Below are 15435 nucleotides of genomic sequence, written 5' to 3' on the forward strand. Positions count from 1 at the left end.
TCACTCATTTTGTTGGACAAAAAGTGGAATTTAAATTGATAAACAGTGGAATCTGGACAAAAAGGTAAAAGTAACCCCACACATTTCCGCTTTTGAATTTCATTGGCTTTTTTGATTAGATGAAGGATGAATTTTATTTTGTCAAGTAGTCAAATCTTCGCTTAAGAAAAATCAAAGTGGCCCCGCCCACCCACCCGGTTTTCAATCTTATGTGTGATTTTATTGGACAAAAAGGGGGTTTTATATTGATAAACAGTAGAATCCGGACAAAAAGGTAAAACTAACCCCATCCATTTCCGCGTTTGATTTTCATTGGCTTTTTTAATTAAATGAAGGGTGAATTTTATTTTGTCAAGTAGTCGAATCTTCACATAAAAAAATTCGAATTTGACCCGCCCACCCACCCGGTTTTCTTTCTAAGCATTCATTTTATTTAACAAGAACTCACTCAATTTTATTGGCTGACACAAAAAGTGGATTTTTTTATTGACAAATAATAGTAGAATAGAATAAAAGGTAAAGTTAACCCCACCCAATTGCGTCTACATTTCATTGGCTTATTCTATTTATTGTGTATTTTCAATTGATAACTAGTGGAATCTAGATAAAAACTCCACCCAGCTCCGTTTTTGAATTTAATTGGCTTATTTTATTTTCTCTGAGATGAAAATTTTATTTTAGTTCCTCAAGTGGTCCAATCAAAAAATGTTTAACGAAATCACAAAATATATAACATGTGCTAGTTAATTCAACAAAATTTAAGCCATCAAAATTTACATGTTACATTACGAAAAAATAGTACAAAATTTGGTTTCATTGATTAATTTCAGAATTTATTTTCATGTTGAGTATAGTTTAATAATTTGTTTTTATTAAAAGACTAAATATTGTTTCATTTCCTCAGCTTTATCAAACATTTAAAATAAAATTGGCAGAATATTAAGTAGTTTGTAATAATAATTATTATTATCACTCAATTTTACTTCACGATCGTAAGCTAAGGAAATATTGTAATAGAGTGGCTACTTTCATGTTTTCTCGACATTTTATAACACCTAGAGTACAAAAAATAGGTCTCCCGTTCCCGTCTGTCCGTCGTCTATGTTGATTTTCATTGAACATACTTAACTTCTGTTTTACCCCGATCTAGGAATATCTTATGGATGATAAAACGCTAACCAAAATTTGCCTAATTATCCCCACTATCTAATAATGTGATCTCAAAATTTTGCATAGTAAATACTATTCAAATTTTATAAACTAACATACTGCTGTACTTGTGGCTTTGTGAATAAGTATTTTACGTAATACGTGTGGATAAATTCAAGTTTCCAATCATTTATACTTATACTTAGTAATGTTACGTTGGACGGGTATTTAAAATCGGCGTGGATAAAACTCAACAATTTATTTCTTAGTAACTCGAATTTTCACGACTAACTGTACAGAGATTATGTACAGAATAATTCCCAGTCGACTGGAATGAATTTGACTAGACTCTACTTCTCCCATTGTCTGGACTTCACTGACTTCTACCGACGGTCGTACCGTCACCGCTTCTATTCTTGTTCTGGAGCACACATCGCGACTTCCGCTTCCAGGCTCTTCTTTAACGCCGTTCGGTCGCCGTCACCGACGATGAGTCATTGGCGTCGTACCGGGGCGGCGTATGGGCATATTTCGTCACAGTAATTATAATTATAAATTAGACAAATGCCACTACATAGAAGCGTTCAGAATCAAATTAAACGCTATGGAATTGAAACTTAAAAGATTATAAATTTATATAACAATCAAGAGTTCAACAAGTTACGTTAGCCCAATACAAAATTAAGAAAATCTTGAGAACTAATCAAAACGTTAAATTTTGATTGGTTGCACACAAATCCATAAGTTTCTGCTGTGAATGTTCATTAAATTAAATTTTTTAATTTTTTTGGAAACAGGGCAGGATACCCTTCCAGAGTGAGTTCGAATCCCATTCTCATCGATTTTTTTTTTAGGACAATGAATTTGCTTGAATGTTCAACTTCAGATGCTGTCTAAATAATTTTAGACCGAAGTACCTAATTTAAGAAAAATTAGTATAATTATTGTTAATACAGAGTATTAATAAATGATTTGTACGTCTAGACCACAACCTGACAAAAAATTTGCTGCTTCCGAAAAATACAGAAGTTGAATATTGCCATTTTCAATCATCATTATTTACTAACACACTGTATAACTTTTTGAATTTACTAGATACGCCTTTAACCATAAATTGGTTTGGGCTAACCTCAACAAAATATAGTTATTAAAATAGTTTTCCTAATGATGACGAGTAAAAAAAAATGGTCGAAGGTTATTTCGACCGACCTTTCCTCGTCTCTGAAATACAATAATACAAATCCAGTTTTTTCGAAAAATGATAAAATTTAATTAAGCGAATTTAATTTTTTATGAGAACCTTTATAAGTTAAAATAAAGATATGTATGTAACGTTAAAATCCATGTAAAGAAGCATGCTTGGCGTACGTTCCAAATGAGTTTTCCCTTAACAAAATTTTGTGATGACGTCATCCACATTTTTGCAAAAACACGTATATCACTTTGGATAGGTGCAAATTTAATCAATAAATTTTTATGAGTCACCCTGTCTAAGAAATTTTAAAAATTTTAATACAGTGACAACTACAAGTATAGACTCATAATTTTTTCAGATTTTGGATAGGATTTATTCGACAAAATTTTGAGCTGTTGTCATCAATTTTTTGGGAGGTGATAAACGAATAAATTTTGTTTAACGATTTGTCATGATTACGATAACCTTAAAATATTTACATATGATTTCAGGGCAATCGGTTTTGCAGTTTCAAAGTTATAATGCAAAATATTGTTATTCAGTTTTAAATTTTTTCAAAAAATTCTGGAGGTCTAGGGAGAAAATTCGACACGGATTCACACACCACAAGTGCAGAAGTATCCTATTTAAAAAAATAAATAAAAACAACTTTGTATTATAAATTTTAGAAATGACGTCATCCCATTCGTGGTGGGGATAATTAACCAAATTTTAATTGGTATTTAACCATCTACATGATATTCCTAATATGCATACAAAATATGGCAACAGTCGGTCCAGTAGTCTCGGAGATTACTTGTCTAATAAAAATGGATAGATACAGACAGACAGACAGACAGACAGACAGACAGACAGACAGACAGACAGAGAGAGACAGACAGACAGACAGATAGACAGACAGACAGACAGATAGACAGACAGACAGACAGATAGACAGACAGACAGACAGATAGACAGTCTCTACCATTTTTTAACACTCATTTTAAGTCTTTATGTACTTCCGAATTTCGAACTATTTTTTTTTTTCTATAATTTCTCAAATAAATCTCTCAAGGTGCGGATTCAGGTTTTGAACACTTCACACTTTTATTTAATAGTTTGTTCCTTGCGTCCATATCATTGTTTTATAAACTTTTTTTCTGATCTTGAATTTACTTTCATCGTTTCGACCTCTAATCTGTGCACTTAGTTGCAGTTTTAAGACATTCTGTTTTCAGATTTATTGTTGTTTTTGCTTTCACTATTTAATCATTAGTCAAAATTTCTTAATCACGAATTGTCTGTTGTTTTTTTTTAGATTAACTGCAATCATGCACAAGTGAGTAAAAAAAATGAATGTTCAAACGTTCTTGACGCTAATTAAAGATTATTATAACAGCTCCCTAGTTTTCTCTTTAGGTGACGTATATCTTGGCAGTTAAAATATATCGTTTGTGTCCTCCAATAAGTAAAACCGTTAAGCGAAGTCTGTAAAAAAAACCTAATAGTCACGATGTGTCAAAAATTATTACACTGAAGCTTCATAAGCAGATTGTAAGTATTGTAAATAAGATTCAAGGCAAATAGTATATACAGGTATTTATCACTTATGACATAATGAATTTATTGTAACAGTTTGTGGTAAGTAGATGTGTAAGAACGGTACTTTGACAGCGCTCTGAAGTGAATTAATGATCTTGTGCGCACGAAAAACCAATTACTTAGTTAACTAGTACTCGTTGTTTTGCTAGTTCGGATCTAAATTTATCGTCTTCATAATGAATAAGCACTTAACAACAAAAAAATCTGCCAACAAATCATAAACAAATTAATTGAAGCTTATATAAAAAACAGGGAATAATTACGTATCATAGACAATTAAAAACTTTATTTACATACAACACAAATTCGAGACTGGTGCTACTATCACAATTCTAGCAATATATAACAAGAATAAAATTACCTAACAAAATAATAATAAATAATGCACTTATTCAGTACAAATAACTCTTTGTTCCCGTGAAGTATCTGAAAATTTTAAACATAAAATCACCAGTTAGACTCAACGGGTACGTCGGGTCCATAAACTTATTAATATTATTCGTTAGCAACCTCAGATTCCCTTTATCATCAAAGGCAAACCCACCGGTCCACACCATATTCTTGTCTTCCGTCACAATCTTCGAAGTAGCAAAATCGGAGTTAATATTCCAAGTACCGACCCCATAGAGTGGTGGAAGAGTATAAAACAAGTTTCCTTTATGATCCATGATCAACCCATCACTTTGACTCTGCTTTTTCCCGACAACCTTAATAGCCCTCCTCCAGTCACCACTGTTAATCAATTTCTCGTTCTTCAGAACTTTCGTCTTTATGGAATACAAATTCATCCCAGCTAGAGGCGAGTAAAACAACAATTTGTTCCTACTTTGTGAAGGTGACAATGCGATCCCATCCAGAGGTGCCAATCTTCTAAAAGTCAAATTCCCAACGGTAAAAGCAGAAGAGTCTTCTTCGTCAAACATGGTCCGATCTCTGAGCTTCCAAGCACGATTTTGCTTACGTGAATAGACGATTAATCCCGGATCTAACACACTATTATCAGTAATATAAGCAAAACCGTCGTTGGAATCATCAACTACGATGTCCTTAAGGTGCCCTCCATGAACCGAGCAAATATCTTTGGGAAAAATGTAAGAAAGGATCTCTTTACCGTGGTTGTTTAAATCGAGGAGTACTAATTTCGGTGGGCATCTGGTGTTGTTGTTAATTCTAAAGCCATCCAATACCCACATAATACCAGTTTTGTCGATTTCCATACTTTGGACGCTTTGGAAACTCGTGCAATCTTTAGTATGAAGTTGGTAGTCCCAGCTGGGGTAGGGTTCAACCAATGGGTTAATCTTAGGGCTTGATAGCCCAAATTTACCAAGGGTTACTGGCACTCCTTTCCTGATTTGTGGTAACGCCACGTAGATGTTGTCTTTGTAGTACTTGATTCCTGTGATGGCTACATTTTCCGGAATGTAGTGCTTTCTGGTTACAGCTCTCCTGTAATCAGCGTACGACGGCCACGTGAAGTTGACGTACTGCCACTGGTACTCAATATTGAAAACTTTACTGCTTTTGGTACTCGCTGCCACTGCTTCATTGTCACCCTTTTCGACCAAACAGTAACTCACGAACAAATAACCCAAGTAGGTACACAGAGGGTTCATCACGGTTCAATGAAAGCGAAAGCACTGGATCCAGTACTATCCATATTGACATACATTTATAACGTTTGGGTTTAAATCTGGGAGGAAGTATAGGTGGGGTAATTACGAAAAATTACAACCTACATCCGCTGGAGATGGTTCAGATCAACGATCTGAAAACATGAAAAAAAATCGCCTGGAGTTACGAAACGCGAAGCGTGTTGTGGAAAAATTACCTTTTCATGGGCATGGTGTCTGGGATGATTCAAATGCCGATTATAGTGAAAGTTAACTGAAAGTAATCAAAGCATAATTAAGCCAGACGTCACATATCGAGCGAAAGAGAAAATTCTCGAGATGGAAATGTAGCGTGTGTGAATATTAGCTCACTTCTCATAATGGGCGGTTGGCGGTAATTATTTAACGTTTACGTGACCATTACGCAATAATAACAATAGAAAAGTTCCAATTAAAATCCGCTGAATATTAATAGAATTCTCACGCTGCTTTCTTTGCGTTTTCGTATACAGGAAGTGCAGTGTAGGAGTCGGCGGAAGGGTGGTTTTTGTCTGCAATAGTCGTTGTTAGTGGGTAAAATCAATAACGCTTTTCAGTTTGCTCATCGTTGCAAATACATTAACATACGTTGCACTTGATGGAGTGCGATTTATCTACAATATTGATCGACTCGCTGGGTAATTTTTAGTTTTCTTAAAAAAAAATCTTGTAGCGATGTCGGTCGTTAGTAGATGAAATAAGAAAGCTTTTCAGACCGTTCACGTTGCAAATCCATTAACATACAAGTTACACTTCATCAAGTGCTATTTATCTAAAATAGTGATCGATTCGCTGGTTAATTTTTGCGGTAGAAATAATCAATTATATATTTTTTTCAGTGTGAGGAATTTTAATTTCTTGTGAAACATCGTTTTCATTATACTTTCTTTCTACGTATCAAAACATAGATCTGATCAGTGTTTATGTAAAAGTTTAATGATTTTAACGTCGAAGTTATAAATAGAAAAACTCTTTCACTATAGACAATTTCACGATTATATTTAGATTATTTAAATACAGATAAAAGTTACACAAAATACACTGCCAGACAAAAAAACTCGGACACTTGAATTTTTAATGATTACCTGAAACTGGTCGAACTTTTGTAAAAAATGTTCCAAAAAGCAAATCATTAATGTATGCATTAATAGAAACCATAACTTTATTCTAGAACATGTGGAAACAGAAAAAAAGTAAAAAAAACAACACTCGACATTGGCGTAAATTTACAAATCTTCGGATGTGCGGGTTTTTTTGTCGGGCAGTGTTTTATTAATAGGTCCTTACATTGTTTTCTTGTTTTAATCCACAACTTATTTTGTTTGACGTTTGTTAGACACTTATAAAAAAATCCTAATACAAATACATATATTTATTAAAACAAATCATTGTGACCCTTTATAAGTAAATTGAGGGAGAGCTTTACCCTTATTATTGAAGATCTGTTTCTTGAATTTAAAAAATTGTAGTAGTTACGGGATCTAAAAATTTTAGAACTGTGTTTACTGTCACCAAACCCTTTTTATCCCTGGATATAAATTATTTTTTCCCCAAAAGTTTGCACATCTTAGTTGTTATAAAATATTATTGCTTAAGAAACAATAAAAACACGATTAAAGACAGCTATGAGTTGTTTAAAGTTTAAATATTATTGCTTAAGAAACAATAAAAACACAGTTGTTTAAAGTTTATCTTGAATCGATGCATTTTCAATTGAAACTTTCAAATGTACTGTAATCTAACAAAACGAAGATTCTATCAAAGACAGATCTTCAAAACTCCATGTCCATGTTGCTGCTTTTGTTTTGTTGACATCGTCCATATCACGGGAATTTGATATTCACGCTTCTCTGCACAATCTGAGATTGCCTTATCTACTTATCGCTTGAAACCGAGACTGGACTTCTTAAAAAAAAAAAAAATACGAGGTGTCTATAGTGATAAAAATAATTCAATATTCGATTTGTCGTCATTAATTAATTAATATTATATTAATATGTAACTGCTATTTTGTTATTATCTAATAGAAGCATTCACCGCCTTTTAAAGATAGGAGAAATGTTCAACCTCTTAATTTTTTGCATTTATTTCCAACTATTGACTCATTTAAGAAAAGCAGACAAAAATTACTAAACAAATTTCGAATAAAAAATAACATGCACTGATTGTGATTTAGAAGCGAAGGAAATTGCGTCTAAATGGTTTCAAACAAGTTTAAAAAAAATTACTGAAGCGGCAATTTTGAATAGTAAATTTTTTAAAATTATTAACCGATTGGCGCTAGTTTTGTGGAAAATCTTTAAAAACTAGAAAACCAAATTTCACAATTATATATTATATGACTTCCTTAATATGTAAAAAATTGGTCTAAAGAGTTTAGACAGTACTTCCATCGCTGTAGGGAACGTGACAACTGCAAGCCTAGTATGTCTTTTTTGTATTACATTTTTGTAATTCTTGATTTAATCTATAAAATTAATTGACTCAGTCATTAATTTTTTTTTCAAACACCCTGTATAAGCAAATGTAAAAAATATTAATGCAGTGATAAATCACAAGTCTAGACTCATCATTCTTTACACATTTAAGCATTTTTTCAGCAAAATTTTGCGGTGGCGTCATCAAATTTTTAGGGGGGATGAGCAAATACATTTCGATCAAAATGTTACCATGCTTATGATAAATTTAAAACATTGAAAGCATTCGGTTTTGTAGTTCCTGATTAAATCAATAAAATAAATTCACATTTTCATTAATTTTTTTGAGTGACCCTGTATATGCAAATCCAAAAAATATGAATGGAATGATAAATCACAGGTACAGACTCATCATACATATTTTGTACATTTTAGATAGGATTTATTCGACAAACCTTTAAACTGACATCATCAATTTTTTAGGGGGGATTAGCAAATACATTTTGACTAAAAATTTACCCTGCCTATGATAACTTTAAAACATGTCCAAGATTTCAAAGCATTCGGTTTTGTAGTTCCTGATTTAATCAATAAAATAAATTCACGCATTCATTAATTTTTTTTAGTCACCCTGTATATGCAAATCCAAAAAATATGAATGGAATGATAAATCACAAGTACAGACTCATCATATTTTGTACATTTTAGATAGGATTTATTCGGCAAACTTTTTAGCTGACGTCATCAATTTTTTGGAGGGAATAAGTAAATATATTTTGATTAAAAATTTGTCGTGCTTGTCATAACTGTAAACCATTTGCAAGCTTTGAAAGCATTCGGTTTTGCAGATTTAAAATTAAATTGCATGATATTGTTTCATGATTTTGATTTTTTTTCCAAAAATCTGGACGTTTCGGGTAAAAACTCAATTCGGAGTTATAAACTACATGACGTCATTGCATTAGTGGTGGGGATGATTAGACTAATTTTGGTGAGCGTTTTACCATCTACATGACATTCCTAATACAGATACAAAATTTCGCAAAATTATCTGTCTAATAAAAATCCAGGACGGCAGACAGACGGACAGACGGACAGACGGACAGACGGATAGACAGACGGAAACGAGAGACCCATTAACTACACAGAGTGTTCTGCTTTTAAGGCATAACACAACTTACTATTTTTAAACGAACCAGTCAATTCTTAAACTTTACAACCCCGGTTTATTTTTGAAATTACAATGCGACGTTGCCAGGTTATTAAAATTTTCTTGAATTTTTTTAGCAATGGAAAGGTCCAAAATTTTTAAAATAACAGTAAAGTTATTTTTAAAATCTGCGTTGCAATATTTTTTTAGAGAGATAAATAAAGATACACGTTTTGTTGTGGTATAAATAAAATAAAATTTTCATATACAGACTGATTAAAAAAAGATATTACAATTTTCCAATATCGACATTTCAGTTTTTGCAAATAGAACACCCTGTATTTTATTACTGCATATCATTCTAATTTTTGTTTTCTTTCTTTTTGTTAAGTTGTTAAGCATTTTCTATATTTCACGTTGATAGTTGTTACTGCGCTTTTTTACTTTTTTAAACGACGCACCGATATATTGGAAGAATAAGAACAAAAAATAGAGTAAAATATAGTAATAAAAGACAGCGTGTTCTATCTAAAAAAAACTGAAATATGGATATTTAAAAATTGTAAAATTTTAGAATTTTTTATAAAATAACCATTTTGCGATTTTTTTGTGAACCCTTCCATTGTCAAGAAATTTCTAAAAAATGAGAATAACGTGACAACGTCGCTTTGGAATTTCAAAAATAAACTGTGGATATAAAGCCTAGCAAGAGGCTGCCAAGATGTAAAAATATGTTTAGGTGTTTCATTTAAAAAAAATAAAATAATAAAATATATTTTACGCTTTAAAAACAGAACACTCTGTATAGTTAAAATAATTTTAAAGCATAGTCCTTAAACAATCGTACAACGTTGGTTTTTGATTTTTTCAATACCTAATAATAATTATTAGCCGTGACTCTGGAATTCTTTTTTCGGAATATTAATTGCACGACGAGAAAATTTTCTGGCTGATAGGACATATTTTTTACAAGTCGCATTTCTCGAAACTTTTAAATATTTTGAGATAATTTTTATTTTCATTTAAGTAGAGCTCGTTGTAACAGGTTTTTTTTACTTTTGGAAACTATTTTCCCATTGTTTTAGAGTAACTATTTGAGAAGATGGATTCAGATTAATAACCACAGGAAAAATGGTCCTGTTTCCGGTGAGTAGAGGTCCTTTTGACATTTTCTTGGAAAGTATGAATATTTTTGATAAAAATAACATCCGATTTATAATCTATGAAAATATTTTATTTGAATTTCCTTCTAAATGTTTTTGGAATTTTGTTTGTCTTACTTAGAGATGTAATTTCTTAGATTTCGAAATTTCGAATCTAAATAAATTTGTTTTGGAGAATATTTAAAATTATTAATATATTTGTATCGCTATGTCATAGAGGGTGTTTCATCTAATATAATTCCTAAAAGTTTGTCCAAATTTTACATTATAAAATAAATCATGATGGCTTAACATAAGTGAAGACAACATTTTTGTATTTAAAATCGCAATTCATATTTACTGTTCTACCTATTTCTGCAAAGTTTTTTTTTTGTCTCACCGAACTTACAGCAGATTTTGTAATAAAAACTTTGAGTAAATAATATTTAGATGGAATTTCCCTGAAATGCAGTCCAATAAATCCAGCTTCTTCAAAATTATAAAACTTGATTTTGCAAAATTTTATTTATTTTGTAAAAACCCCTATCAGTTAAAAAATATATGTAACACCAGTCACAACGTACGAAAAAAATGGTCCATGAGGGTATCGAACCGACGCTATTAGTTCGTTGTGATTTTCACCTCTGCTCAAGTTGGTTCTTATAAAATGTTATTATATAATTTGGACTTTTTGTGGGAAAAATATCAAGGCGGATTCATAAACCGCAAGTACAGAAGTACGTTATTTTATAAAAGTTTCCTAAGCTAAATTTAGAGGTGACGTCATTAAACTCTTCAAGGATAATTAGACATGTTTCGGTTAACGTTTTACCATCTACACGATATTCATAATATACACAGAAAATTTGACAACAATTACAGGCCTATTTTTTCATCATGGGGATTATAAAACACCGAGAAACATGAAAATAAAAACAAAAATTGTGTTCATTTTTGAAAAAAAATGAATTTTACAAAATTATTGAATTGATTTTATTTCGTGAATTGTTTTTTTGTGTTTTTATTAATGTCTTTACATTCAGCCCCACTTTAGTGTATTCCATAATTACGACACCATCATTCACACACATACATAACGCATCGTTGTCCATAGTAGCATTCGTAATGTTTGTTTACATCACATTTCTTCCGCCTTAAGACAGACTGACCTAATTACCGAATTTGAGTTATTGGTAACCCAAATTTTGAAAAAATGTAGTTCTAGAATCACCTACTTTTATTTAATCGGTGAAATATTTTCATGTAATAGAATTTATTTCATTAACTTTCACACTATAAATACGTCAACACAGTTTCACTGAAAGTGAGAAGGTCTAAGACTTCAGGTAATGTTGTTATGATACCGTTTGTATCAGATTTCATCGTCCCTGAATACCAAATACCTTTAATGTTCTGAGTCAGTTGTTCTCTTCCGAGCCTGCTTTCAAAAAGAATTTAGAGATAATATCGTCAATTTTTTTGAAGGTAATAAACGGATAAATTTTGACCAATGATTTTCGAAGCTTACAAAAGTTAAATTGCAACATGTTAAAAAATTTTGACGTTTTTTGAAAAATGTGAATGTCTAGCTTTTGTAATTTTAAAGAATTTCGAAGTTATCCGTTTTTACTTCTTATGTTATCAGTAAAGAAAGCGTCATGAATTTAAGAACTGTGTGGATCAGCACATGCGTACACATGAACGGCGCGGTACGGTGTCGAGCAGTTAGTTGGCCGATTGTATTACTTAGTCAAATTGTAAGCGCTTGTTTTTAAGGCGCAATAAAACCTATACATAGGCGTCGAGTATCCATTGTATATATCGGCAGTTTCGAGCGACCATTTGTCATGCTTGCAAACCTGCGACCTTGAATGGTGTTCGAATGCAGTTGTGCACGCCCATGAATTAAAACGACTTTGCCCTTTTTAGTTATCAGTAAATACGTAAAATACCTGTTACATAATTATTATGGTAGGTAAATAAATGGTCGCACGGAACACAAATTTATAGTTTTGGTCTAGCAAGCCACCAGAAATATTCGATTCAAGATTTAACTTATCACGCCTAGAAACATGCAGCTGACACAAACACTGCTTTTGACTATTTTAGCTGCAAGTGGAATCGTGTGCCATAAACACCAAAAAACCAAAAAATTTGAAACGGAATATGAGTGGACTTATATTAATTTCACCTGGAAAAGTGAAACCGATTACCAAAATGCTATCAATACCAAAACATACATCCCAGAAAACAACGCAATATCAGGATTTAAATTCTACAAAGACAGTTTCTATTTCGCCTTGCCTAGAATATGTAGTGGCACACCAGTAACTCTGGCATATTTCTCCACCAAGAACACTACTCCGAAAACAGGACCCCTACTCATCCCCTTTCCGGATTGGAAAACCAACGACGTCAACAACCCCAGCTGCGATAAACTGGTAAACGTCCAAAGTCTAGAAATCGACGCTAATGGCGTTATGTGGGTGCTAGACGCGACCAGACAAACACCCTCAAAGTGTCCCCCAAAACTTGTCTTGTATGACCTCAACAACAAAGGTAAAACTGTTCACACCTACATTTTCCCCGACGATGTCTGCTTGCACAATGGTGGTTTCTTAAACGATATAGTCATAGATGACTCGGATGGCACGTTTGCGTACATCCCTGACACCAGTTTCATTGATCCAGGCTTAGTGGTGTATTCTAAAACCAAAAATCGTGCCTGGAAACTTCGAGACGCCTCGATGTTTCCCGAAATAAAGGCTGCTGGGTTTGTTGTGAATGGTGACGTTATTAACCCATTGTATCCCATCGATGGTATAGCTTTGTCACCGAAAGTTTCTTCTGGATCACGACGTGTCTACTATAGTGCTCTAACTGGCGTGAGACTCTACTCTATTAATACAAAACTTCTAAAAAATGAGACGGTGTTTTCTGGCGATGCCTGGAGGAGGAATGTTAAGTATGTTGGGGCAAAACGAGCTCAAAGTGATGGTATGGTCATGGATAATGCGGGTGTTTTGTATTATGGATTGCTTCCGCTCGATGCTATTGAAAAATGGAATACAAATGAACGTTTGAAAAAAGCTGAGGTTGTTTATCAAAATTATAAAACTATGATTTGGCCTGATAGCTTCTGTTTTGACAATAGAGGAAACGTCTACGTTCTTGCCGACGAAATTTATAAGCTTATTTTGACTAAATGTGTTTTTAATTCCTCTCAAAATTATGTTAAGTATAGGATTTTCAAAAGTTTTACAGGCACTCAGAGTTATTTGTACACGGCTAAATAATCTGTTTCGAGTCCACTCGAGTCTAAGTTTTTTCTTTGTATTTTTTTTTTTTTAGTACTTAGTATAAAATAAATTGACTAATCACGGTCTGTTTTGTGGCAATTAGTAATAAGATGAGTTTGTATTAATTTTAAGAGAATACATAATCTGGTGCCTTGACTTTGAAATTTGAATTTGACGCCAAGAGAAAAAAAAAGACGTCTAGAAGCCGCAATTGAAAAAATTAAAAATATGCAAATCAGTCGATAACGTAGGCAACCATGGGTAGAAGAATGTCACCTTCGGCTTTCGTAGGGGTAGAGGAAAAAATGGATCACATTCGACGCCACAGTCCTCCCCAACAGGTGTAATGTGTAAGACCCCAGTTAAATGCGATTTTTGAAATGTGTAAAACTGACGAATTCGTCAACACGTAATTTTTGTTTTCATTATTTTTCATTCACAGTTCATGTTAAAATTTGTAATTGTTAGCGGTTCTAACGATTTTTGTTTAAATAGTTTCCAAGAATTTTGGAGACCTCTTGTGTCTGGTTTTTGAAGTAATTTGAAAAAATCTCGGGGACCACTTTTGTTTCGAAGTAGTGCTTTCTGTCGAAACAACTTTCGATCAAAGTTTTCTTTAATATACGTATAATCATCTTTTAGCAACAAAGAACTTAAAACGTCTTGAAAATGGCAAAATTTTTCCAAAGAAATGTGGATTTTGTAATTAACCTCCGCCCTTCGAAGTGACAATAAATGAAAAATTCATCACAATTGAGACAGGGGTGAGTGGGCGGGGTTTAATCAATGCTTCTTTTTCTTAATGTATAGAGTTTACTTTCAACAACATAATAATTAAAACATAATTCTAACCTCGAATTCACCATTTGATATTTTCAGTAGTTTATTATTGAAATAGGTAAGCCCCACCCACCCGCCCCATGTCTATTGTGATGAATTATTTTATTCGTCGTGAGACCGAGGGGTGGGGCTTAACTGCAAAGTCCATATTTCTGTACAAGAAATTACCAAGTGAAAAATGTTTGAGATTTGATCGTATTGTTGAAAATAGACTACTTTGAGAAAAAATAGGGAATAAATATGCTTATTTTCTCAAAAGAACAAGGAGATTTCGAAAAGGAAAGAAAAAACACTGTACGTAATGGTAGATTTGGCAACCGTGGTGACGTTTCACATGGTAATTTCTTGTAAAGAAATAGAGATTTTGAAATTACGCTCCGCCCCCCAGCTGACGACGAATAAAAAAATGCATCACATCTGAGACAGGGGCGGGTGGGTGGGGCTTATATTTTACCTTCTTTTTTTCTTAATATGCATTGTCATCTTCTCACAACAAGAAACTTAAAATATCTTCAAAATGGTAAATTTTTCTACAGAAATGTGGATTTTGTAATTAAGACGCGTCCTTCGAAGTGACAATAAATGAAAAATTCATCACAATTGAGATAGGGGGGTGGGTGGGGCTTAATCAATGACTTCTTTTTCTCAATCTATAGAGTTTACTTTCAACAACATAATAGTTATAATATAATTCTTACCTCAAATTCACCATTTGATAGTTTCAGTATTTTGTTATTGAAATGGATAAGCCCCACCCACCCGCCCCATCTCAATTGTGATGAATTATTTTATTCGTCGTGAGACCGAGGGGTGGTGCTTAACCGCAAACTCCATATTTCTGTACAAGAAATTACCAAGTGAAAGATGTTTGAAATCTGATCGTATTGTTGAAAATAGACTTCTTTGAGAAAAAATAGGGAATAGATATGCATATTTTCTCAAAAGAACAGGGAAATTTCGAAAAGGAAAGAAAAAACTACTGCACGTAATGGTAGATTTGGCAACCGTGG

The 15435-nt window shown here is 32.8% G+C and overlaps 2 protein-coding genes across 2 annotated transcripts; one reads left to right on the forward strand and one right to left on the reverse strand.

Moving 5' to 3' along the window:
- Positions 1–4276: 4276 nt before the first annotated feature.
- LOC135139470 (protein yellow-like) lies at positions 4277–5551 on the reverse strand. The gene has a single exon (XM_064069711.1). The coding sequence runs from the start codon at positions 5539–5541 to the stop codon at positions 4318–4320; it is 1224 nt and encodes a 407-aa protein (XP_063925781.1). The 5' UTR covers positions 5542–5551; the 3' UTR covers positions 4277–4317.
- Positions 5552–12313: 6762 nt separating this feature from the next.
- LOC135139367 (protein yellow-like) lies at positions 12314–13582 on the forward strand. Its single transcript, XM_064069573.1, has one exon. The coding sequence runs from the start codon at positions 12359–12361 to the stop codon at positions 13580–13582; it is 1224 nt and encodes a 407-aa protein (XP_063925643.1). The 5' UTR covers positions 12314–12358.
- The last annotated feature ends 1853 nt before the right edge of the window (positions 13583–15435 follow it).

The sequence above is a fragment of the Zophobas morio genome, unplaced genomic scaffold (genome assembly GCF_036711695.1).
Source record: "Zophobas morio isolate AGI-343-1 ecotype UQ-CSIRO unplaced genomic scaffold, CSIRO_AGI_Zmor_V1 ptg000031l, whole genome shotgun sequence".
In the NCBI taxonomy this organism is placed as follows: domain Eukaryota; kingdom Metazoa; phylum Arthropoda; class Insecta; order Coleoptera; family Tenebrionidae; genus Zophobas; species Zophobas morio.